The 23,721-nt window shown below is 42.7% G+C and overlaps 1 protein-coding gene across 6 annotated transcripts in view; it reads left to right on the top strand.

Annotated features, from left to right (window-relative positions):
- DCLRE1C (DNA cross-link repair 1C) overlaps positions 1 to 23,721 on the top strand; it is a 50,536-nt gene that overhangs the window by 10,879 nt on the left and 15,936 nt on the right. The window contains exons 4-12 of one of the 6 annotated variants that reach the window (XM_058681840.1): positions 4,607 to 4,691; positions 8,652 to 8,711; positions 11,509 to 11,564; positions 12,117 to 12,218; positions 12,616 to 12,688; positions 12,871 to 13,011; positions 16,656 to 16,757; positions 20,018 to 20,154; positions 20,928 to 20,982. In XM_058681840.1, coding sequence (XP_058537823.1) covers positions 4,607 to 4,691; positions 8,652 to 8,711; positions 11,509 to 11,564; positions 12,117 to 12,218; positions 12,616 to 12,688; positions 12,871 to 13,011; positions 16,656 to 16,757; positions 20,018 to 20,154; positions 20,928 to 20,982 — 811 coding nt within the window. Of the gene's footprint in view, positions 1 to 4,606; positions 4,692 to 8,651; positions 8,712 to 11,508; positions 12,219 to 12,615; positions 12,689 to 12,870; positions 13,012 to 16,655; positions 16,758 to 20,017; positions 20,155 to 20,927; positions 20,983 to 23,721 lie in introns of all 6 variants that reach the window. The other 5 variants (XM_058681842.1, XM_058681846.1, XM_058681844.1 and 2 more) reach the window with 5 other exon arrangements.

Here is a 23,721-nt window from a genome sequence, read left to right on the forward strand (position 1 = left end):
ATTAGTCCAGCAGTTTCTTTGAGTGCCTGTGATGAGTCAGGCACTGTACTGGGTGCTGCGGATATAATAGTGACGACTATTAAATTATTAAATTAGTTGCCCAAGGTCATGCAGCCAGTAAGTGGCGGGACCCGGATTTCAACCAGATCTGCCTGATTTTATGGCCTGTGTCTTAGCTATCTATTGCTGCGTAATGAATTACCCCAAACAACTAATCATATATTCTGTGGGTCAGGAACTCTGACGGAGTGCAGTGGGGGTTGCTGGTTTCTGCCTGGCAGGGTGTCCTATGGGGGCTGCCATTATCCGGAGGCTTATTCATTCAATGTCTGACACCCAGGCTGGGAAGAACCAGGCAGCTGGGGCTTTGGGGCATCTCTGTCACTAGCAAAGATCTTCAGCATGGTGGTTTCAAGATAACTGAACTTCTTAAAGAGAGACTTAGGGCTTAAAAAGTGTATGCGCCCAGGGAAAGTTAGCAGGTAGCCATGGTGCCCAGAAGACGTAGCCTCCAACGTCCGTGCAACCTTCCTTCATCACGTTCTGTCGGTTACAAAGTCAGGTTGAAGGGGAGGTTAAAACAGACCCCTCCTGTCAGTGGAGGGATTTCCATTTTGGAAAAAAGACCATGTACGGTTGAGATATGTATTAGTGTGGCCATCTTTGGAAAATATGGTCTACCGCAGACTATATTTTTCACCTCTGAGCTTTGCTTTCTAATTTTTAAAGTTTATTATGAAATTGATTTTTGCTCACTAAGAAACAGGCTTATATGAAGTTAAACACAGAAGCCTTCTGTTCCCCACAGCCGTTTCCATTCTTGAGAGGTAGCTTCATTTGATGGGATCTTGCCGGACATATCTGATCATGTACCTTTCACCGAAGAGTGATGGGGAACGGCTTTTGAAGAGGTCGGAGGGCACCGTAGTTTCTCATTTGCTGCTTCCCTGTTGTCCCTTTGCACTTTTTTTTTTTTTAAACTTCTGAAATAGTTTAATTTAGGGATGACTACTGGTACATTTGGTAATTGGGAGGAATTTCACTTAGTAAGTACATAATGCATGCATAATTAATTTACTTTGTGTTTGCATGCTGGGTTAAGGATCTTAGTTCTCATGCATTTGTGTTCATTAAAATGTTTCATGTTTATTAAAATTTAAAAGAATAGTCTTTTGATTTATTCTTTGGCCATGCACATTCGTTTTATTTTATTTTACTTTATTTTATTATTTTTACTTTATTTTTTTAACTTACATCCAAGTTAGTTAGCATATAGTGCAACAATGATTTCAGGAGTAGATTCCTTAGTGCCCCTTAACCATTTAGCCCATCCCCCCTGCAACAACCCCTCCAGTAACCCTGTTTGTTCTCCATATTTAAGAGTCTGTTTTGTCCTCCTCCCTGTTTTTATGTTATTTTTGCTTCCTTTCGCTTGTGTTCATCTGTTCTGTGTCTTAAAGTCCTCATATGAGTGAAGTCATACGATATTTGTCTTTCTCTGACTGACTAATTTCGCTTAGCATAATACCCTCCAGTTCCATCCATGTAGTTGCAAATGGCAAGATTTCATTCTTTTTGATTGCTGAGTAATACTCCATTGTATATATATACCACATTTTCTTTATCCATTCATCCCTGGATGGACATTTGGGCTCTTTCCATACTTTGGCTGTTGTTGATAGTGCTGCTATAAACATGGGGGTGTGTGCGCCCCTTCGAAACAGCATCCCTGTATCCCTTGGATAAATACCTAGTAGTGCCATTGCTGAGTCATAGGGTAGTTCTATTTTTAGCTTTTTGAGGAACCTCCATACTGTTTTCCAGAGTGGCTGCACCAGCTTGCGTTCCCACCAGCAGTGCAAAAGAGATCCTCTTTCTCCGCATCCTCGCCAACCTCTGTTGTTGCCTGAGTTGTGAATGTTAGCCATTCTGATGGGTGTGAGGTGGTATCTCATTGTGGTTTTGATTTGTATTTCCCTGATGATGAGTGCTGTGGAGCATTTTTTCATGCGTCAGTTGGCCATCTGGATGTCTTCTTTGGAGAAATGTCTATTCATGTCTTTTGTCCATTCCTTCACTGGATTATTTGTTTTTGGGGTGTTGAGTTTGATAAGTTCTTTATAGATTTTGGATACTAACCCTTTATCTGATATGTCATTTGCAAATATCTTCTCCCATTCTGTCAGTTGCCTTTTAGTTTTGGTGATTGTTTCCTTTGCTGTGCAGAAGATTTTTATTTTGATGAGGTCCCAATAGTTCATTTTTACTTTTGTTTTCCTTGCCTCTGGAGATGTGTTGAGTCAGAAGTTGCTGTGGCCAAGGTCAAAGAGGTTTTTGCCTGCTTTCTCCTTGAGGATTTTGATGGCTTCCTGTCTTACATTGAGGTCTTTCTTCCAATTTTGAGTGTATTTTTGTGTATGGTGTAAGAAAGTGGTCCAGATTCATTATTCTGCAAGTCGCTGTCCAGTTTTCCCAGCACCACTTGCTGAAGAGACTGTCTTTATTCCACTGGATATTCTTTCCTGCTTGGTCAAAGATTAGTTGATCATACGTTTGTGGGTCCATTTCTGGGTTCTCTATTCCATTGACCTGAGTGTCTGTTCTTGTGCCAGTACCATACTGTCTTGATGATTACCGCTTTGTAATACAGCTTGAAGTCTGTGCACTTTTTCTTTTAAAGATATTTATTTTATTTTATTATTATTCTATTTATTTATTAATGTTTAGTTTAGAGAGAGAGAGAGACAGCATGTAAGTGGGGGAATAGCAGAGAGAGAGGGAGATGCAGAATCCAAAGCAGGCTCCAGGCTCTGAGCTGTCAGTACAGAGCCTGATGTGAGGCTTGAACCCACAGACCGTGAGATCATGATCTAAGCTGAAGTCGGATGCTTAACAGACTGAGCCACCCAGGCATCCCTTATTTTGTTATTAAAAAAAAATTGTTTTTAATGTTTGTTTATTTTTGAGAGAGGGAAGGAGAGAGACAGAGCACGAGTGGGGGAGGGGCAGAGAGAAAGCAAGACACAGAATCTGAAGCAGGCTCAGAACTGTCAGCACACATATCGGACAAAGGGCTAGTATCCAAAATCTATAAAGAGCTCACCAAACTCCACACCCGAAAAACAAATAACCCAGTGAAGAAATGGGCAGAAAACATGAATAGACACTTCTCTAAAGAAGACGTCCAGATGGCCAACAGGCACATGAAAAGATGCTCAACATCGCTCCTCATCAGGGAAATACAAATCAAAACCACACTCAGATATCACCTCACGCCAGTCAGAGTGGCCAAAATGAAAAAATCGGGAGACTATAGATGCTGGCGAGGATGTGGAGAAACAGGAACCCTCTTGCACTGTTGGTGGGAATGCAAATTGGTGCAGCCACTCTGGAAAACAGTGTGGAGGTTCCTCAAAAAATTAAAAATAGACCTACCCTATGACCCAGCAATAGCACTGCTAGGAATTTACCCAAGGGATACAGGAGTACTGATGCATAGGGGCACCTGTACCCCAATGTTTATAGCAGCACTCTCAGCAATAGCCAAATGATGGAAAGAGCCTAAATGTCCATCAACTGATGAATGGATAAAGAAATTGTGGTTTATATACACAATGGAGTACTACGTGGCAATGAGAAAGAATGAAATCTGGCCCTTTGTAGCAACGTGGATGGAACTGGAGAGCGTTATGCTAAGTGAAATAAGCCATACAGAGAAAGACAGATACCATATGGTTTCACTCTTATGTGGATCCTGAGAAACTTAACAGAAACCCATGGGGGAGGGGAAGGAAAAAAAAAAGAGGTTAGAGTGGAAGAGAGCCAAAGCATAAGAGACTCTTAAAAACAGAACAAACTGAGGGTTGATGGGGGTGGGAGGGACGGGGGGTTGGTGATGGGTATTAAGGAGGGCACCTTTTGGGATGAGCACTGGGTGTTGTATGGAAACGAATTTGACAATAAACTTCGTATATTGAAAAAAAAAAAAAAACTGTCAGCACAGAGCCCGATGTGGGGCTCAAACCCACGGACCGTGAGATCATGACCTGAGCCGAAGTCAGATGCTTAACCGACTGAGCCACCCAAGTGCCCCTAAGATTTTTATTTTTAAATATTCTCTGCACCAGACATGGGTCTCTAACTTATAACCCTGAGATCGAGTCACATGCTCTGCCCACTGAGTTGGCCAGGTGCCCCTTTTGCAGCTGTGATGGGACTGAGATAGTCACAGTTGGTGGGATGTTGGGAATTATTCTGATGCTTTTTTTTTTTAAGTTTATTTGTTTATTTTTGAGAGAGAGAGAAAGCAGTGGAGGGGCAAAGAGAGAGGGAGACAGAATCCCAAGGAGGGTCTGTGCTGTCAGCACAGAGTCCATTGTGGGGCTTGAACTCTTGGAACTGTGGGATCATGACCTGAGCTGAAATCAAGAGTTGGACGCTTAGCCAACTAAACCCCCCAGGTGCCCCTGCTCTGATGCTTTTTAAGCCAGCTTAGTTTCTGAATGATTGGAGATAACTGATAATATGATGAAATGTATTTTCTGGTTACCCAGATGGTTCCTTTTGGATTGTACTGAAACAGTTTTTCTAAATTTCTTCCTTTCAGCTTGAAGGTTTATTTATACTGTTCACCTGTTACTAAAGAGTTGTTGTTAACTAACCCGAGGTACAGATTTTGGGAGAAACGAATTGTAAGTTTCATTTTTCAAATGGCACTAATTCCTTTTCTCAAGTGGGAAATATTTTTCAAGGTAGATTGAACAACATGTTGGGATTATTCACAGCGCAGTTCCTCCTACGCTACATTTATCCGCATTTATTACAATACTGATGTTTAGTCTTAGTAATTCATCAGTTTAGAAGAGGTCGACATTTTATTGTTGCAGATTTGCTTTTCTTATCTGTGAACGGTTTGATCTGGGGTCTTAGTTTTATTGGTTTAGTCTCATTAACTCTTGCTAAGTTGTATTTTATTTATTTATTAAACAAATTTTTTAAAATGTTTATTTATTCTTGAGAGAGAAAGAGAGACAGTGCGAGTGGGGTAAGATCAGAGAGAGAAGGAGACACAGAATCCGAAGCAGGTTCCAGGCTCTGAGCTGTCAGCATAGAGCCTGACACAGGGCTGGAACTCACAAGACATTAGATCATGATGTGAGTTGAAGTCAGATGCCTAACCGACTGAACCAACCAGGTGCCCCTTGCTGAGTTGTATTTTAATACTTCAAAGTATAAAATGTTTACTGACGCAATTGATAAATCCTTTTATGTAGGTCATGGCATGGTTTAGGAAAAATGAACATAGTTTGTGGGTCATCATAAGGGATGATGACTGGAGTGAAAATAGGACGGGCAACTTTGAATCTGACAGGGTAAATTGGATCTGTCCAATGGAAGGTCGATAGTAAAGGGGGAAGCAAAACAATGGTATGTGGAAAATGTGAAGATGACAGGAAAAGTTCTAACAGTAATTACTGTAAATATGTCTTCAATTCTTGCTCAAAATACAGTTTTCTCAGTTTGGTTTAACAAAAATAAGCAAGATCCATCAGTGTTAATCTACAAGAGACTTAGATAAACCAAAAAGATAAATGCAGGTTGAAATGGAAAAAACGAAAAGATGTGCTAAACAATTAGAAACTAAAAATGCCAGGGTGGCAATTTGTATATCATACCAAATAGAATCGAAGGCAAAAAAAAGACCTTAAGTTTCAAGGGGGATGTTATTTGCTGTCACAAGGAACAATGGACCAGGAAGACGTGAGCTTACATGCAATTGACAAAATAGCCTTAAAGTGGATAAAGTCATAACTGATCACCCGGGGCTCGATCTGAGAGAGAGAACCGTAGAGGGGGAGTGCAGCTAGGGTTCACTGTATGGATTAAGCCTTAAATAATTGTGGGAGCTCGCAGAGAAGTCTGAACAGATGTCAGCGAGTCTGTTTGATGTTTGTCTGTTGACAGCTCTCAACTCTCACATCCTCTTTCCACGTCTGCCCCACTCAGGCTGATGAAAGCCTGCCCCTCCCTCCGCGCTGACCTGAAGTTGAAACCACACAAGCCCCAGCACACCCGCTAACCCCAGTAAAAGCAGGGCCACTCACTCCTATCCCCTCTCAGCCGCAAGAGCCACTTCCTCCCAGCTGGGGCACTGCCCTCCTCTCCCCAAAAAGTATGTTCACACACTCTTGGTGCAGGCGTGGCATCTTCAGCCTCCACCTCTGATGGTAGCTAGGGTGGGGTCCGTCCCCACTCCGCAGGGGGACACAACAGCAAGGCTGTAACCTTGGCCTGAGTATTAAGCCTGGGGTTGTTGTGGTTCACCCCTGCCAGCTGTGGGGAAGGGGAGCTGAGCAAGCAATGAAGAGCGGAGAGACGCTGGAACCTACAAAGACAAACTGGAACCCCCGTCTGTCTTCCACTCCTCCCAGCCCTGTAGTGTAGCCGCCCCTATTGCCGCTGAGTTGCACACTCCTGACCTGGGCCCCCCAAGAAGCGGAGGATATGCAGCCGAAGGCGGGGGTTGCCACGGTCCTGCCCTGCGTCTGCGGGTCGAGCTGTCAGATCCTCAGGGTGCATGAGCTGAGTAGAACTTCTGGCAGCTTCAGAGCACGAAGAAATGATTGCTGCTTCTCTTTGGCCTTCCAGATCTCACGTGGAGGTTTCTTGGGGCCAGCCCCAAGCTGGAGGCGCACATGGAAGGGACTTCTAGGACAGTTCCCACTCAGCTGAGTTGATGTGGTACAAGGGTCGCCTCCCAATCTGGGGAAGACCAGGCGGCCCCACTGTTGTAGCTGGAGCACTTCCCACGCCGCTCTGAGAGACTGGAGATGAAGGAGGCAGGAAGACACAAGATTCGAAGGACATGATGAATGGGAACTAATAGCAATCCATAGCTTTACACCCAAAGGGAAAACAAGATCTTTGGTGTACGTGGAACATTTACAACAACTGACCACATCCTGTGTCCCAAAAGAAGTAAGAAGTCCTAGCGATCTGTGCTCTGACCACAATGCCGTGATGCTGGGAGTCACAGATAAAAAGGAGAGCTGAAATCATCCCACACACATGAGAACTAAATGCATACAATAAACAACCATTAGGTTCAAGAGGAAATTGTAAAGAAAAACATCCAATACTTCGAACTGATGGACAGCGAGAACACGACACATCAAAGTGTGCGGAACACTGCTGAACTAGTGCTTGAAGGGAAATTGATAGCGTTAAGTACATTTCCGAGAAAACAAAGACTAGAATTAAATGGAACAGGACTTCAACTCAATAAGAAGGAAAAGGAGCAACAAAGCAAATCTAGGGATATGTGGAAGAAGGAAATAGTAAAGATAAAAGGACAAGTTAGCGATACAGAGACTGACAACCACCACAGAAAATAAAAGGAAGATTAACAAAAGTAAACGCTCATCCTTAGAGGAATAGAGAGATATTTCTGCCAAGATTGATTTAAAAAAAGAAGATGCATATACAAATATGGAATTATAAAAAGGAAAATAACTATTAATAGCAGTAATGCAGTTTTTGAAAATTAATGACAGTATGATAGTTTAGACAAAGTGGATAAAAATCTAGATAAGCAGGAAAATACCAAATTGAGGCAAGAAAAGTGGAGAACTTGAATAAACATTGAAGAAATTAAAACAACTTACAAAGATCACTTCAAAAAAGCCCCAGGTCCAGATGGTTTTATAGGTGCATTTTGCCAAATGTTCAAAGGACAGACAGTCCCCATACTAGATGAGTTTTTATAGGATATAATAGAGAAGCTGCTCACCTTGCCGGCAAAACTGATAATGATAGTGCATGGGAGAGAAAGGCCATTTGATATATGACCATGTGAGCATCCTAACTAAGGTAACAGCTACCTGAACCTAACAGTAGTAGACGACAGTGCATTGTGGATGCAGCGTGTTTATTCCAGAATGCAAGAATATTCTTAACATCCAAATCTCCATCACTGTAAGTTTTATGAAAAATTATGTTAATTCATTTGTCAGCTTCTTACTGAATGCCTCGTGCTAGTTGCTGTTCTAGTAAACTGTGCAAGGGCACCGTGGAGCCCTCTGCTGTGTGGATTAGGCCAATACCTCATGGACTGACTTGGGGCTGGCCCCAGGCTGAGTTCGGCAGCACAAAACCTAAGCATGTAGAACACATGGCCACATGTTTTACAAAGACTCAAGTTCATAGGGAGTGGGGGACAGGAGTTTAGGGATGGGGAAGTGCAGGGAGAACAGTTGAATTCTCTAAAAATTTTTTATTTTCAATGTTTACTTATTTTTGAGAGACAGAGAGAGAGAGAGAGGGAGACAGAGAGACACAGGCTCCAGGCTCTGAGCTGTCAGCACAGTGAGAAGAGTTGAATTCATGGAAATAGAATTGCTGCGTCAAAGGATATTTAAGTTTATAAGGCATTTAATCCATGTTGCCCTGTGAGCCATGAGAAAGGCAGTGCTTTAGCTCTGTCGTTTCCAAGCCATTAAAATGTTTCGCATAGTGAAATAAATCAGAAATTGTTATGCAGAGAGGCTTAGGAACTTCTCTTTGTCTCGTTTTTTGTGTTTGAGATGTCAAAAAGCCGTGAAACACTGTGAAAATACTTAGTATGATGTCTGTGTGATCTCTTATTTTAATAGATATCAATTGAAATTGAAACTCCTACCCAGATATCGTTAGTCGATGAAGCATCAGGTGAGGTAAGTATATATTAAATACGATTTAAAAAAATTATTATGGAGTGCTAAAATGATTATCTTCTTCTGTGATTTTGAATGTTCATTTAACTATAAGTAAAAATTACAGCAATTGAATGAGTTTGTAGGGGGAAAATTTGTGATCTTTTTATCTTCTCCATCCAAAGGTTTGGACATGACTTGTGTCCGATTCGCTCCTTTCTAGTAGTACCTGCTAATGGTGAAGACTCCAGCTGTTGGTATTTCTACGTGATGTCATGGTCACGTTTATTAAGTTGATCATAATATTCAGGATATAAAATGGTGCTTAATGCTTTTGTAGCAAATTTATGTATAGTTTGATTTTTTTTTTTTTTGACTCATTTTGTTATTTAAGAAAGAGACCCTGTCCAGGTGGATCTAATGTATTTTTTTGTCCTTAAATTTAGAAGCAGGTACTTTTGTGTTGTGAATGTATTGTTTTAATAATAAGCACGACTGCAGATGTACTGTTTATTTGTTTATTGACATGCATGTGGGGGAGGCAGAGAGAGAGACAGAATCCCAAACAGGCACCCACTCTGTCACCGAGCCCAACGTGGTACTCAGTCCCACAAACTACAAGATCATGACCTGAGCTGAAATCAAGAGTCAACGCTTTGGGGCGCCTGGGTAGCTCAGTTGGTTAAGCGTTTGACTCTTGGTTTCGGCTGAGGTCATGGTCTCTAGATTCATGGGTTCAAGCCCTGCATCAGGCTCTGTGCTGAAAATGCGGAGCCTGCTTGGGATTCTCTCTCTGCCTCTCTCTTTCTACCCTGCCCCACTTGCTCTCTGTCTCTCTCTCAAAAAATAAATAAACATTAAAACAATTCAAAAAAAAAAAAAAAAAAGAGTCGTAACTTAACTGACTGGGCCAACCAGACACCACACTTTTATTTATTTATTTTTTTACTTCAAATTATTCCTGGGGCTGGGAGGTATTTTCCTCTTTTGTGACAACTCTAATTAATATTCATTCCATGGTCTGGGTATAACTGCTTTGTTCACACGTGGAACTCTATAGGGTGTCTGTTGTGTGACTACCACCAGGCAGGGGCTGACTTTTCACATTTCCTCTCTGGAGGAGATGGGGCCTGGAAAGTAGTCCTCATTGAATTGTTGCCTGAGGGATGACCCTATGAGACTTAGAAGTCACCAAGATTTGTTTCCTTTCTCGGGCTGAAAGGAGGGAAGAAGGAAAGCCTGAAGGTTCCTAACAACTCGGTTGACTGTCACTTTTCCGAGACTCCTCTAATTGCCTCACTGCCTCGCCACTCCTGTGGGTGAGAGGCTTTCTCAAAACTGGGCACGGGACAGCAGGCAGCTCTCGTTGAGCAGAGTCTCGCCGTCCCACTCTGGTCGTCTTGTGCGCTGTGGCTTTGCGTATTGTGTCTCCAGCACTCAGCACAGGACCATGCTTTAAAGGGGCCACCAGAGCGAATGATGGTAGACTTCTGATAGCGAGCCGGTGTGTCCAGAGCTCTGCCCAAATAGGACAGTACACTGGACAGTGGTGACCGGGGGCCAGGCTACATCAGGTGTTTTCTATTTCCTTTTTTTTTTTTTAGTTTAATAATAGCTTTATTGAGATGTAATATACCGTACAATTTATTGAGATATCATATACCATCCGATTCACTGGCTTTTTTTTTTTTTTTAACGTTTATTTATTTTTGAGACAGAGAGAGACAGAGCATGAACGGGGGAGGGTCAGAGAGAGGGAGACACAGAATCGGAAACAGGCTCCAGGCTCTGAGCTGTCAGCACAGAGCCCGATGCGGGACTCGAACTCATGGACCGTGAGATCATGACCTGAGCCGAAGTCGGCCGCTTAACCGACTGAGCCACCCAGGCGCCCCTTACTGGCATTTTTTAAAAGAAGATAGAAATTTATTACTTTTTTTTTTTTAAGTTTATTTATTTTGAGAGAGATAGAGAGCGAGTGGGGGAGGGGCAGAGAGGGAGGAAGAGAGAGAATCCCAAGCGGGCACCACACTGTCAGCACAGAGCTGGATGCCGGGCTTGATCCCACAAACCATGAGATCATGATCGAAGCCAAAATCAAGAGTCGGACCCCTAACCAACTGAGCCACACAGGTGCCCCTGTCACTGACTTTCAGTGTATTCACAGAGTTGTGTATTCATCACCCCAATCAATTTTAGAAAGGAATCCCTGTCCCCATTAGCAGTCATTCCCCATTTCTCCCTCCCCCAGCCCATGGCAACCCCTACTCTCCGTCTGTTGGATTTGTCTAATCTGAACATTTCATATGAGTGGAATCGTACAGTGTGTGGTCTTGTGGTCTCGTGTGACTCACGCCTTTCACTTTGCATGATGGTTTCAGGGTTGACCCATGTTGTGGTATGTATCAGTATTTCGTCTCTTTTTGTGGTCAGATAAGACTCCACCGTGTGGATAGACCACATTTGGTTTATTTACTCATCGGTTGATCAATATTCAGGCTCTTACTAGTCTTTGGCCAGTAAGGATAGTACTGCTGTGAACATTTGTGCATGGGTTTTCATGTGGGTGTAAGTTTTCATTTCTCTCATGTGTGTACTTGAGAGTGGAATTGCTGGGTCGTCCAATCACTGTATGTTTAACTGTCACTTTGTGGGCAACGATTCCCCTTGTGTCCAGGATTTGGTGCACGAGGAAATCAGAAAAGGCATACCACGTTCTTGAGAACTACTTGAATATATTCTGTTAAGGAGGGCTTTTTTAGGCTGAGTCCTAACACTAACTTCTGTTATTATTATTTTTTCTTTATTTTCTTTTTAGAAGGAAGAGATTGTTGTGACTCTCTTACCAGCTGGTCATTGTCCAGGATCAGTTATGTAAGGGGGCTCATCTACTTCACCATTTTATTTTACGTAGATGTGTGTTGTATTTATGTAAATGAATCTTTAGGGTCCAGAAAATAGTATGTGCAGGGAGATTTCTTGACTTCTTTAAAATGTAGATGGCAATTTCTTTAGTCTTCGTTTCCAAATTGAACTTGGGGGACTGAAGCAAAGATCGAGTTTGAAATGTGGCTTTCTTATAATGGAAGTCTTCAATGGCCATTTCTCCATTGACTTTGCATTTTCCTATCACATGGATTTGTCTCTCTGTGTGGAGGAATGATCTCCTGTAGTTGAGAGGGCTAACATATTTCAGGGGATTTCTATTGCCACTGCAGTAGTATTCCAGTATGTGCTTTTTTCCTACCCCAGGGGAAAGGTGGCCGCTGAGTGCCTGGTGTGGTTTAGAGCTACTGACATCCCATTAACCCTGTATCGGAGGTGGCTATGTGTGGCAGGAAACATTTGCTATGGATTTAGTGTTTATTTGCTTTATTAGGATTCTGTATGAGACTTAGAAGTCACCAGGATGTATTTCTTTCTCAGGTTTTTATTTCAGGGCAATAGTGGAACGGTCTTGTACACGGGAGACTTCCGATTGGCACAGGGGGAAGCTGCCAGAATGGAGCTCCTACATTCTGGGGGCAGGTACTGGGCTTCACGTAATCCTTGAATGACCGAACCGTCTGCAAAGTCGTATTCCTCCTCCCCCCACCCCCCAAATGCAAGCCTTTGTTTCCATTAGAAATCATAGTTTATTATGTGTAACAGTAAAGCAAGTTTTTCTTCTTCGGGTGGGATGATGGCAACATTCTGTGTGTTGATTGGGGTAGTACTTATGTGACCTTGTCAACATTCATTGAACCTTATGTATAAAATCTGTGTATTTTATTGTGTGGCAATCATTTCCCAACAAAGTTGATTTAACAGAAAAATTCCAAGTGGAATGGGACACCCTATAAAACAACTGAGAATTTAAAGTTTACGTATATTTTATTTCACAGTGGATGGTTAATACGAATTGTTGCTGTTGCTGTTTTTCCAGAGTGAAAGACATCCAAAGTGTATACCTAGATACTACTTTCTGTGATCCGAAATTTTACCAGATTCCTAGTCGAGTAAGTCTCCTTGGAGAAGTAGGGTGGTGACTGGACCGTGGCCATTATTTTTAGTAGGAAGTTTGTAGAATAACAAGTCAGATCATAATTGTCCCCGTTGGCCTTAATATCTGTGACTGTTGGGAATGGAAGGGGCGACGATGCTCTTAAAAGTGTCCAATGCCTTTTAAAATCCCGCCCAGGAGGAGTGTCTGAGCGGAATATTAGAGCTGGTTCGCAGCTGGATCACTAGGAGTCCGTACCATGTCGTGTGGCTGAACTGCAAAGCAGCTTATGGGTATGAGTATCTGTTCACCCACCTGAGCGAGGAATTTGGAATCCAGGTACGGTGACAGCTCTTTCTTTTCTGTTGTTCCTTCCAGCCTCTCCTCTCCTCCCCCAGAGACCAAGCCCAGTAGCAGAGGGAAGCAGCCCGTCACAGGGCGTGTGTGGCGCAAGTTGGAAGCCCCTGTGAAGTAGGATGTCACCTCTGTTTGTCCACCTCCTCAGGGGAGGAGCCCACGGCAGCCCTGGTGGCAGAGAAGAGCCCACAGAGGAAGTATTTTTTTTCAAAACTGTGGGTCACACAATAGATTTCGTGATTGTGACGAGCATTGAAAATAACTTGGGAAGTACCTGGGTGGCTCAGTCGTTTAAGTGTCCAACTTTGGCTTAGGTCGTGATCGTAGTTCGTGGGTTTGAGCTCCGCGTCGGGGTGTGTGCTGACAGCTCAGAGCCTGGAGCCTGCTTCCAATTCTGTCCCCCTCTTTCTCTGCCCCTCCCCCGCTCTCACTCTGTCTCTCTCAAAAATAAACATTAAAAAAAAAAAAAAGAATCTCGAACTAGAAATTATCTGAGTGTATTGCTTGCAGTCAGAGTGATTATCGTTTTGTGACAGTTTATGTAGGGAATCAGACACATGCATTTACATGCATGTCTGTTGTGTGTACTGGGAAATCTATTTCTTACTGAAGGTCACGGTCAAGGTATGTGAAAACCACTGTCCTAGAGCCCTGAATCCTGTGGGTGGATCCGTGTCAGATGAGGCTGGCGGGCAGTTTTCGCCTGTCCCCTTGCCCATGGTTCTGTGTGCCGGGCTCTGGAACCGAGCAACAGAGCCCGGCATGGGAATGTGGCTGCTAAGCACGCGGCTGGTGCTCTCATCCCCTCAGAGAAGATGGAGGTTTGGGAAACACTCTGAATAAAACAAAGTGCCGGAGCTAGTTGGACTTTTTTTTGTTTGTTTATTTATTTATTTTGAAAGAGAAGAGAGAAAGAGCACGAGCGGGGGTGGGGGGGGGGTGCAGAGGGGGACAGAGGATCCCAAGCAGGCTCCACACTGTCAGCTCAGAGCTCAATGCGGGGCTCGAACTCACAAACCATGAGATCGTGACCTGAGCCGAAGTCATTTGCTTAACGGACTGAGCCACCCAGGCGCCCTGGCTAGTTGGACACTGAAGTTCCACTTCTGTTTGGGCCTCGTAACATGGATCCCCCAGCTGGCAAACGTGTGCCCGGAACTTAATTATACACAGAGTAATTCAGTAAAATAAAAAAGATCTAGCTTTTCTGCATTTGAGATTTAAAACATTCCTCCCTCACTTCCTCTATAAGTCTTGACTCCCTTAGTCCTTCTTTCCTTAAGTTTGTCCTTCCTTAGGTCCTTCTGTCCAAATACATTGGTGTAAAGTTGCCAATTCTCCATTTTGGGAAGGATTTGCTTTCATTCTGAGACTGTCCTTCCTGTTGTTTTGGTGTTAAAGTGTCCTTTCAGATTAATGTTTATTTTTGAGGTGGGGGAGGGGCAGAGAGAGGGAAACACAGAATCCCAAGCAGGCTCCAGATTCCAAGCTGTCAGCACAGAGCCCGACGCAGGGCTCAAACTCACAAACCGTGAGATCATGACCGGAGCTGAAGTCTGACCCTTAACTGACTGAGCCACCCAGGCTTCCCGGCTTTTTAAATTAAAATCACAGCGATAACAGGTTGTGTGTATATGCACGCACTTATCTATATCATCTGCTGTATGTCTCCTCGTGTCCTATCTCGGCCAAATACAGAGATGGCAGCTGCTTCTCAGTCCCTAATTTGTCTCGTACATTTTCGTGCATGTGAAATAGAGAAGGCAGGAAGCCCCTGGTCAGGAGGCTGAGGAGTGGCCAGGGAGGGGGGAGAGCAGCCTCTGGTGGTGACCTGGTGACCTCAGAGTCACCTGGAGTGAGCCCTCTCTTAGGCTCTTTAATCCCTCTGTAGGGGAAGGAAACAGTTTCATACCAGGAATTTAAAAAGGGGCAACAGGGAGGCTTCAGAGATGATCTGTGGCAACTTTTCAGGCCCCTTTATTTTTGTTGAGGATCGAAGTTTCTGTATCTCTGTCTATACATCTCAAAATTTACCCGTTTTAGTCTCCTACTTAGAGAGTCCAGAAAAGCAAATTTGTTGTTACTTCTTGTTAGTCATTAGTAAACAGGGAGGGAGCGGAATAGGCCACAGGATAAGTAAGCAATTGTGCTTGGATTCTTTTTATACTTGTCTTGGTATAAATTACCCATAGTGATTTGACATTATCCTAATCTGTTGTTAATCAGACTTCAAAATGAGAGTACTTTTTTTGCCATTTTGTAGTCCTAATATCAACTGAAGTACATGTTACTTACTTTGAAGAAGAGAATTTTTTTAATGTTTATTTATTTTGAGAGCGTGTGGGGGAAGAAAAGAGAGGGAGAGAGAGAATCCCAAGCAGGCTCTGTGCTTTCGGCATTCAGAACCTGAGGCAGGGCTCGAACTCGTAAACTGAGATTATGACCTGAGCTGAAATCCAGAGTCGGCTTAACCGACTGAGCCACCCAGGCCCACGTGTAGAAGAGTCTTTCAAGAAAAACAGACACACTGGTTTAACAATTTAAAACAATAAAGACTACCTTAAAATTCTACAGGTGGCTCAAGTTTTTTGTTTTTTTTTTCTGCATCTGCCCCTCCCCCTGTTAATCCAGTAAAGGGGCGTGTGGTAAGGGGCTTCCGGGTCTCTGCTTCCCACTCCAGCTGTGTTCCCCCCACCAACTGCCCTTACTTACCATGGCATGCGGGGGATGTGTCTTCACAAGTCAGTGATTCTTGTTTTCATCTGCTGTGTTCACTGCTATATACCTGATATTTAGAATAAAGCTTGACACATAGTAGGCGTACAATAAATATTATTTGAATGACTCTTGATGGATTGAAGGACAGTAGAGTTGACCTTGAACAACACAAGTTTGCACTGCACAGGTCCATTGATGCGTGGGTTTTCTTTTTTAAATACAGTATTGTATCCCAAACAGTAATGTATGGTGACAGATGGTAGCTATACTTGTGAACATAGTATAATGTATAGACTCACAGAGTTGTCTAAGCACTTACATTGTACGCCAGAAACTAATGTAACATTGTGTGTCAACTATACTTCGAAAGAAAAATACAGTGCGGTACTCTAAGTGTATTTTCTCTTTCTTACAATTTTCTGAATAACGTTTTCTTTTCTCTAGCTTGCTTTATTGTAAGAGTATGGTATGTGATACATATACGAAATATGTGCTAATGGACAGTTTCTGTTACTGGTAAGGCTTCTGCTCAACAGTCAGCTGTTAGTAGTTAAGTTTTTGGGGAATAGAAAGGTATGTGGATTTTTGACTGTGGGGGCTGGCACCCCGACCCCTGTGTTGTTCGGGGTCAGTTGCATCAGTGTGATTCAATAAAGTCCACCAATTGGGCATCCAGAATTTTTTATTACCACCACGAATAGGCGCCAAGGATGACTGGTGCGAATATGATGTTTGTACTTTGTTGACGTCCTGACAGGATACCAGGGTGCACTGAAATAGCCAAAAACTAGGTTTCAAGAAAGAAGAGAGAGTTCGCTAAGTGGATAATTTGCCGTAATTAGCCTTGAACACCTTCTTTATAGAAACTACAACTCAAACAGCATGCTCATCTGTGTTATTTTCCTCAGGTTCACGTGGACAGATTAGACATGTTTAGGAACATGCCCGACATTCTTCATCACCTCACAACAGACCGGAATACTCAGATCCATGCCTGTCGCCATCCGAAGGTACAGAGTATAAACTGTGTTTCTTATTGTTGGTGTGATGCATGAAAAGCAGAATTTTAGGTCCAGAAGGCACCCCTGAAATCCCATTTTCTAGGCCCTTCAGTTTACACATGTGAAAACTGAGGCAGAGATCCGACGGCGTTAGCCTGAGGCTGTGCACTGAGACATTCCAGTGCTCCTTGCCGTGAACCACGTTAGCAAATAGACACAGACCCCCAGGGTTCTTGTTTTTTTTTTTTTTTTAATAATGTTTATTTATTTTTGAGAGAGAGAGAGACAGAGTGGGAGCAGGAGAGGGGCAGACAGAGAGGGAGACACAGAATCTGAAGCAGGCTCCAGGCTCTGAGCTGTCAGCACAGAGCCTGATGCGGGGCTCGAACTCACAAACTGTGAGATCATTACCTGAGCTGAAGTCGGACGCTTAACCAACTAAGCCACCTGGGCGCCCCCAGACCCCCAGGGTGCTTAATGAAATATATCCATGTACATTTGATACATATTTATTTGTAATGAGTTATGTAGTAACTAATGTATTTATCATGAAATTAATATGTTAGTGCTTATGATTTAAGAAAACATTTATAACCATTACGATATATGTTTGAGACTCATGACCTATGTGCACATTTGTAAACTATTTTTCTTCTACTCATTTGAGATAAATAGCTAGATATAACTTTGCTTCAGATTTTGAAATAGTTTTATCTCTTACTAGTCCAATTTCAAACGAGCATTTCTAGGTCTTTGCAACTCATTTGTTATTTATTTTTGTTATTTTTAAAAATTTTTTTTATTTTTTAAAATTTACATCCAAATTAGCATATAGTGCAACAACGATTTCAGGAGTAGATTCCTTAGTGCTCCTTAACCATTTAGCCCATCTCCCCTCCCACAATCCCTCCCGTAACCCTCAGTTTGTTCTCCATATTTATGAGTCTCTTCTGTTTTGTCCCCCTCCCTGTTTTTATATTATTTTTCTTTCCCTTCCCTTATGTTCATCTGTTTTGTCTCCTAAAGTCCTCATATGAGTGAAGTCATATGATTTTTGTCTGTCTCTGACTAATTTCACTTAGCATAATACCCTCCAGTTCCACCTAGTTGCAAATGGCAAGATTTCATTCTTTTTGATTGCCGAGTAATACTCCATTGTGTGTATGTATGTGTACACACGCACACACACACACACACACACACACACACATATATACTACATCTTCTTTATCCATTCATCCTTGGATGGACATTTGGGCTGTTTCCATACTTTGGCTATTGTCGATAGTGCTGCTATAAACAAGGGGGTACATGTGTCCCTGTGAAACAGCACACCTGTATCCATGGATAAATGCCTAGTAGTGCAATTGCTGGGTCGTAGGGTAGTTCTATTTTTAGTTTTTTGAGGAACCTCCAAACTGTTTTCCAGAGTGGCTACACCAGCTTGCATTCCCATTTTTGTTATTTATTTCTGAATGCCGCCCTAGAACTCCCTTCATTTATTAAAAGCCCTTCTATTATTAAATGTCAGGTATTAAATTTTGGATTTGCCCTCAACATTTTGTTTCATTTCATTTTATATAGTCATTCAGCATCGCAAATATTAAATCATGATCTTCAGAAGCTGGGGTTTGCATCACCATAATTTTCCCCTAAGATTTCAAATATCTGAGCATTCAGATGCTGAATAATTTTTATTTTAGTAAACACTGCATTTATATACTTAAATACTCATTGTGGTAGTAACATTGGCTCCGTCACCCGAAAACCTAACGTAAACTTGATCAGCCCTAAAGTAAAGCATAATGTAAAAAAAAAAGAATTCTTATCTACAGCATGGAATATTCTACTTCAGACCACTGTAGGATAGCTACAAGGTAAGAGATTATTTTGATAATTGGTAAGCTGCATATTATAACTCGAGTCATCAGTTTCATTCTTTTGTTTGTGTGTCTACACACACACATACTCATTGAATTTACGGATGGGTCAAAGTCATGTACATACAGAATAGCAACTATTTTGTCCCTTTTTTTTTTTTTTTTTTTAAGTTTATTTATTTATTTTTTGAGAGTGCACAGGGGAGCGAGATTGAGAGGAGAGACTCCACACTGTCAGAGCAGAGCCCGATGCGGGGCTCAGACTCACGAACCATGAGATCATGACTTGAGCTGAAATCAACAATCAGGCACTTAACTGACTGAGCCACCCGGATGCCCCTGTTTTGTCCCTTTTCTGTTGGACTTGTAGCCTCTGGCCCTTACAAGTCCTGTAAATTGGCATATTTCTCTTTGCTCTGAGTTTTCTTGCATCCCATGAAGTAGCTAAATTGGCAACGGTCACTCCTGCCACTTCCCGCATGGCTACCTGCCTTGAAACACTCCTTCTAGGGGCGCCTGGGTGGCGCAGTCGGTTAAGCGTCCGACTTCAGCCGGGTCACGATCTCGCGGTCCGTGAGTTCGAGCCCCGCGTCAGGCTCTGGGCTGATGGCTCGGAGCCTGGAGCCTGTTTCCGATTCTGTGTCTCCCTCTCTCTCTGTCCCTCCCCCGTTCATGCTCTGTCTCTCTCTGTCCCACAAATAAATAAACGTTGAAAAAAAAAAAATTAAAAAAAAAAAAAAAAAAAAACGAAACACTCCTTCTAGCGGCTTCGTTCTTAGGTCACGTGGCCTCGGGAGTACTGCTCACGGCTCGCAGAGCCCTGGTGCATCCCTGCAGCCCTCCTCCTCATCAGCACACGCACCAAAGGCCCTTGATGACATTTGGTCTGCACTGAGTGCTAATGGTTTTGCAGGACCCCTGTCTAAACGTGATGTCTTTGGGAAAATAGTCCCATTGTCTTTCAGCTTTTTTTTTTTTTTTTTTTTTGCTTTATTCTCTAACTGTATTTTGAAACAATTGGATGATCGGTAGCCTGTATTCACAGTTCCCCCAGTTGTATAGTGGTGTCCTGTTTTTAGTGTATGGAGGGGGAACCGGGCACCCCTGGTGAAGGTCACAATGTGCGTTGTGGTTACTGTGGCCTCATTAGTCTCAAGTGTAGATCAAATCTCCCACATTTTGTTTTTCTTTCAGGACATTGACATTTTTGAAGAGTCCAGGCCAGTTCCGCAGAATGTTTCTAAATTTGGAATTATCTGATTATCTCCTCATGTCTGCTTTTTTATTTCATGTCTGTAAACTTAACACAGCATTTGTTTTTGAGACCCTGCCCACAAACAGATTTGTTGAAAACATGGAACTGTTTTTCGGTTTTTGAAATCTTTTTAGGCAGAAGAATATTTTCATTGGAATAAATTACCCTGTGGAAATATTTCCAAAAATAGAATTCCACTCCACACAATCAGCATTAAGCCATCCACTATGTGGTTTGGAGAAAGGACCAGAAAAACAAATGTAATTGTGAGGTAAGAAAGCAATGTCATAGGTCTTTTGAGAGAAACCTTGCTTTTGAAGCAAATTATGTGCTTTATTTTAGTTTAAATGCAAATCTAGCCTAACCCAATGGGGGATGTATTATAATTGTGGAAAATAACTTCTGAAATTTAAACGCTAAAGAGGTTCCGCTTCCAAACCTGTCTCCTGTCTAAATTTCCTGAGGTCTGCTCCAGTTGGGTGGCTCGAGAGTGAAGGCATCTTGTTTGGCCTCACTTGGGAGTGAGTTGACATTGTGGGGAACTAGAAGCCCTTGGTGGAACTGAGGGGCATAATGATCAGCATATTAGGGGCGCCTGGGTGGCGCAGTCGGTTAAGCGTCCGACTTCAGCCAGGTCACGATCTCGCGGTCCGTGAGTTCGAGCCCCGCGTCAGGCTCTGGGCTGATGGCTCGGAGCCTGGAGCCTGTTTCCGATTCTGTGTCTCCCTCTCTCTCTGCCCCTCCCCCGTTCATGCTCTGTCTCTCTCTGTCCAAAAAAAAAAAAAAAAAAAAAAAGTTGAAAAAAAATTAAAAAAAAAAAAAATGATCAGCATATTGTAGCAACACTTCCTTAATATTGGGTATTCACACAATGTCCACAAACCTTTATGTTTCTGGAAAGAGGTCCCTCTTGTCCCAGGGAGAAACCCTTGATTATAGGGTGATTTCATACCGGAATAGCAGAAGATGGGAAGGCATGAAATTTAAAACGTAGCTTAGTGTTGATAAAAGACCTCTAAATTTTGTGTTTTCCTTTCCTTTTAGGACTGGAGAGAGTTCATACAGAGCTTGTTTTTCTTTTCACTCTTCCTACAGTGAGGTAAGAGGATCCCACATACTCAGAACCCCATTGCCAACTACTTCGGTGGCATTCATGTTGGATGGCAGCAGTCTAACCCCTTGGCTGCCAGAGGGATCTCTTTTTCTGTTGCTTAAGATTTGTTGTGGCTTTTCTGAAGGAAATTTAGGGAAGATATCTCAGTAGATGAGCTGTGTTTACCAAGCACAAAGGAAATTGCTATTAGCACCTGTTTTCAGCCTAAACACAGAAGAATTCATATGATTAAGGTTTTCTTCCTGTCTTGCTTCCTGCATGTATTTTAACTTCCCCACTTCAATTGTTTTCAGTCATCATGAGAGGATCATAAATCCTTTTTAATTTTAAAATTTTATTGTTATTTTTTTAAGAGGATCTATAAAGCTTATCCGAAGGAGCACTATAGATAAAACCATTATGGGTGGCCTTAAGGTGCTGTCCAGAGTTTTGGTCTCTTCTAAAATTTGCGCTGGAAAGCTATTTAAAAAATAGTCCTGAACATTCAGCAATTGGGGAAGAATCAAAGTGATTGAGATAAAAACCTCATCCTTAAGAAGGATGTATACTGTATTAGAATGACTCAATTGAAGAAGGCCTATTAAATGGTTTTGTTAGGATCCTCTTTATATAGGAAATTGACCTACTACAGTGGAAGTTGATACGTGTGATTTATTTGCAAACTCCTCACGCACTTCCAAAGTAAATGCTAGCATGTTCTAAGTGCTGAGTTTTAGTAATTTTGTGTATGTGTCAGGAAAAAAAAGGTATATAAAAGCAGACTTTGAATGACACTTTAAGTCACACATAATTTTAGTTTGACCATTGCAGCACTTAAAAATTGATTTCCCTGGGGGCTCCTCGGTGGCTCAGTTGGTTAAGCTCTGACTTTGGCTTGAGTCATGATTTCACGGTTTGTGGGTTCGAGCCCCGCATGAGGCTCTGTGCTGACAGCTCGGAGCCTGGAGCCTGCTTCGGATTCTGTGTCTCCTTCTCTCTCTGCCCCTCCCCAACTTGTGCTCTGTCTCTCTCTGTCTCTCAAAAAATAAATAAATGTAAAAAAGAAATTTAAAAAAAATTGATTTCCCTGGTAACTATTATTTTTGTATTTGGGATATGTGGTTACAGCACTGCGGCAGTGAGCCGTGGATGTGTTAATGATTTGAACAGGTGGATTCTTCCGGAGCTCCAGGTAGTGGCATTCTTATCAAGTCAGCCATAGTACTGTAAATGACTAGCATATTATCAAAACATCACAGGGGCGTCTATGAAATATCTGACCTTACCTTTCAGATGCAAATAGGCTATCCAAGAGCAGCTTGGAAGGAATTCACTGTGATGATAGATTTTAGTTAATGTGTTCTTCCCCCATTTTATCCTGAAATCTCATGTTGTTGTCAGAGTCCCTTTCTGGGGATCTGTCTTTGGCTGGCATCGGGCTCAGCATCTGGGTCCCTTCCTGTCCATCCTTCAATGGCTGGTATCCTTGCTGTCTCAGCCACGGGGCAGGCGTCTAGTTGGTGAAGAGTGTAGGCCTTACTTCTCACTCAGGGTTACATCTGGCCCCTTTCACTCCTTCGGTGTAGTTAGCACCCAAGTTGGGAAGCATAAGCTTTCCTGGGATTTGATGCAATTACGTTCCAATAAGGAGATATTTCCCTGGTGTGTAAGCAGACACGAAGTGGCTGAACGCCCTCGCCCCTCCCCACTCCCCCTGGGTCAGCACCAGTGATCACACACAGCGGAGGGTCGCTTTGAGCTCTGTGGTGGGGAGGAGACCTGCTTTCCCGAAAACTCTATTCATAGGCCTATATCCTAAGTATAGATCATGCTGAATTAGATTTATAAACATAAATAGTAGATTTAAGGATCATTTCCTGTCAGTTTTGTTGTCTAAATACAGCTGATTCTCCTTATTTGTGGATTATTTCCAGGTTCACCTGTTCACTAAAATTTATGACCCCAAAACAATAGTCACAGCACTGCATGGCTGTTTGCAGACATGCCTAGCAGAATGGTGGGAAAGGGGTTAACGACATGCATATTCCCAATTTCGGAATTGGGTGGTACTTACCCTCTCTGCTCAGCTCAGGGCTAACAGGTGTCCTTTTGCAGTCGGTTTAGCGCTGTGTTGAACACACTTCTGTGCTTTCTGCTGGGGACTTCCTGTTTAGAACAGCCCCTAAGTGCGGGGCTGGGGTGCTGTGTAGCGTTCCTAAGCATGCACAGAGGCAAGGGTGGGCCTTATGGAGAAAATACGTGTGTTTGGTAAGCTTTTACAGACAGGAGTTATGATGCTGTTGGGTATGAGTTCAATAGTAATGAATCAACAGTACGAATTAAGTAGGTGTCTTTAAACAGAAACCCACAGAAAACAAGGTGATGCACTGATGGGCTCACAGAGACACTGTGACTAGAAGTCCAGTGGAACCTTGTCTTTTCCTCAGGAGCGTGGTTCAGTGTTTGCTAATTCTAATGTTTTTTAAGTTTGTTTATTTAGAGAGAGAAAGGGGGGAGGGAGAGAGAGAGGCAGAGAGACAGGGTGAGAATCCCAAGCAGGCTCTGCACTGTCAGCACAGAGCCCAATGTGGGGCTCAAACCCATGAACTGGGAGATCATGACCTGAGCGGAAGTTGGATGCTTAACCAACTGAGCCACCCAGGTGCCCCTAGTGTTTGCTAATTCTAGACCTAGAGAACATAACCCCTGCAGGTAATGAGAATGGACTGTGTTTGTGAATGGTTT

Source organism: Neofelis nebulosa, chromosome 8, assembly GCF_028018385.1.
Source record: "Neofelis nebulosa isolate mNeoNeb1 chromosome 8, mNeoNeb1.pri, whole genome shotgun sequence".
Classification (NCBI taxonomy): Eukaryota; Metazoa; Chordata; class Mammalia; order Carnivora; family Felidae; genus Neofelis; species Neofelis nebulosa.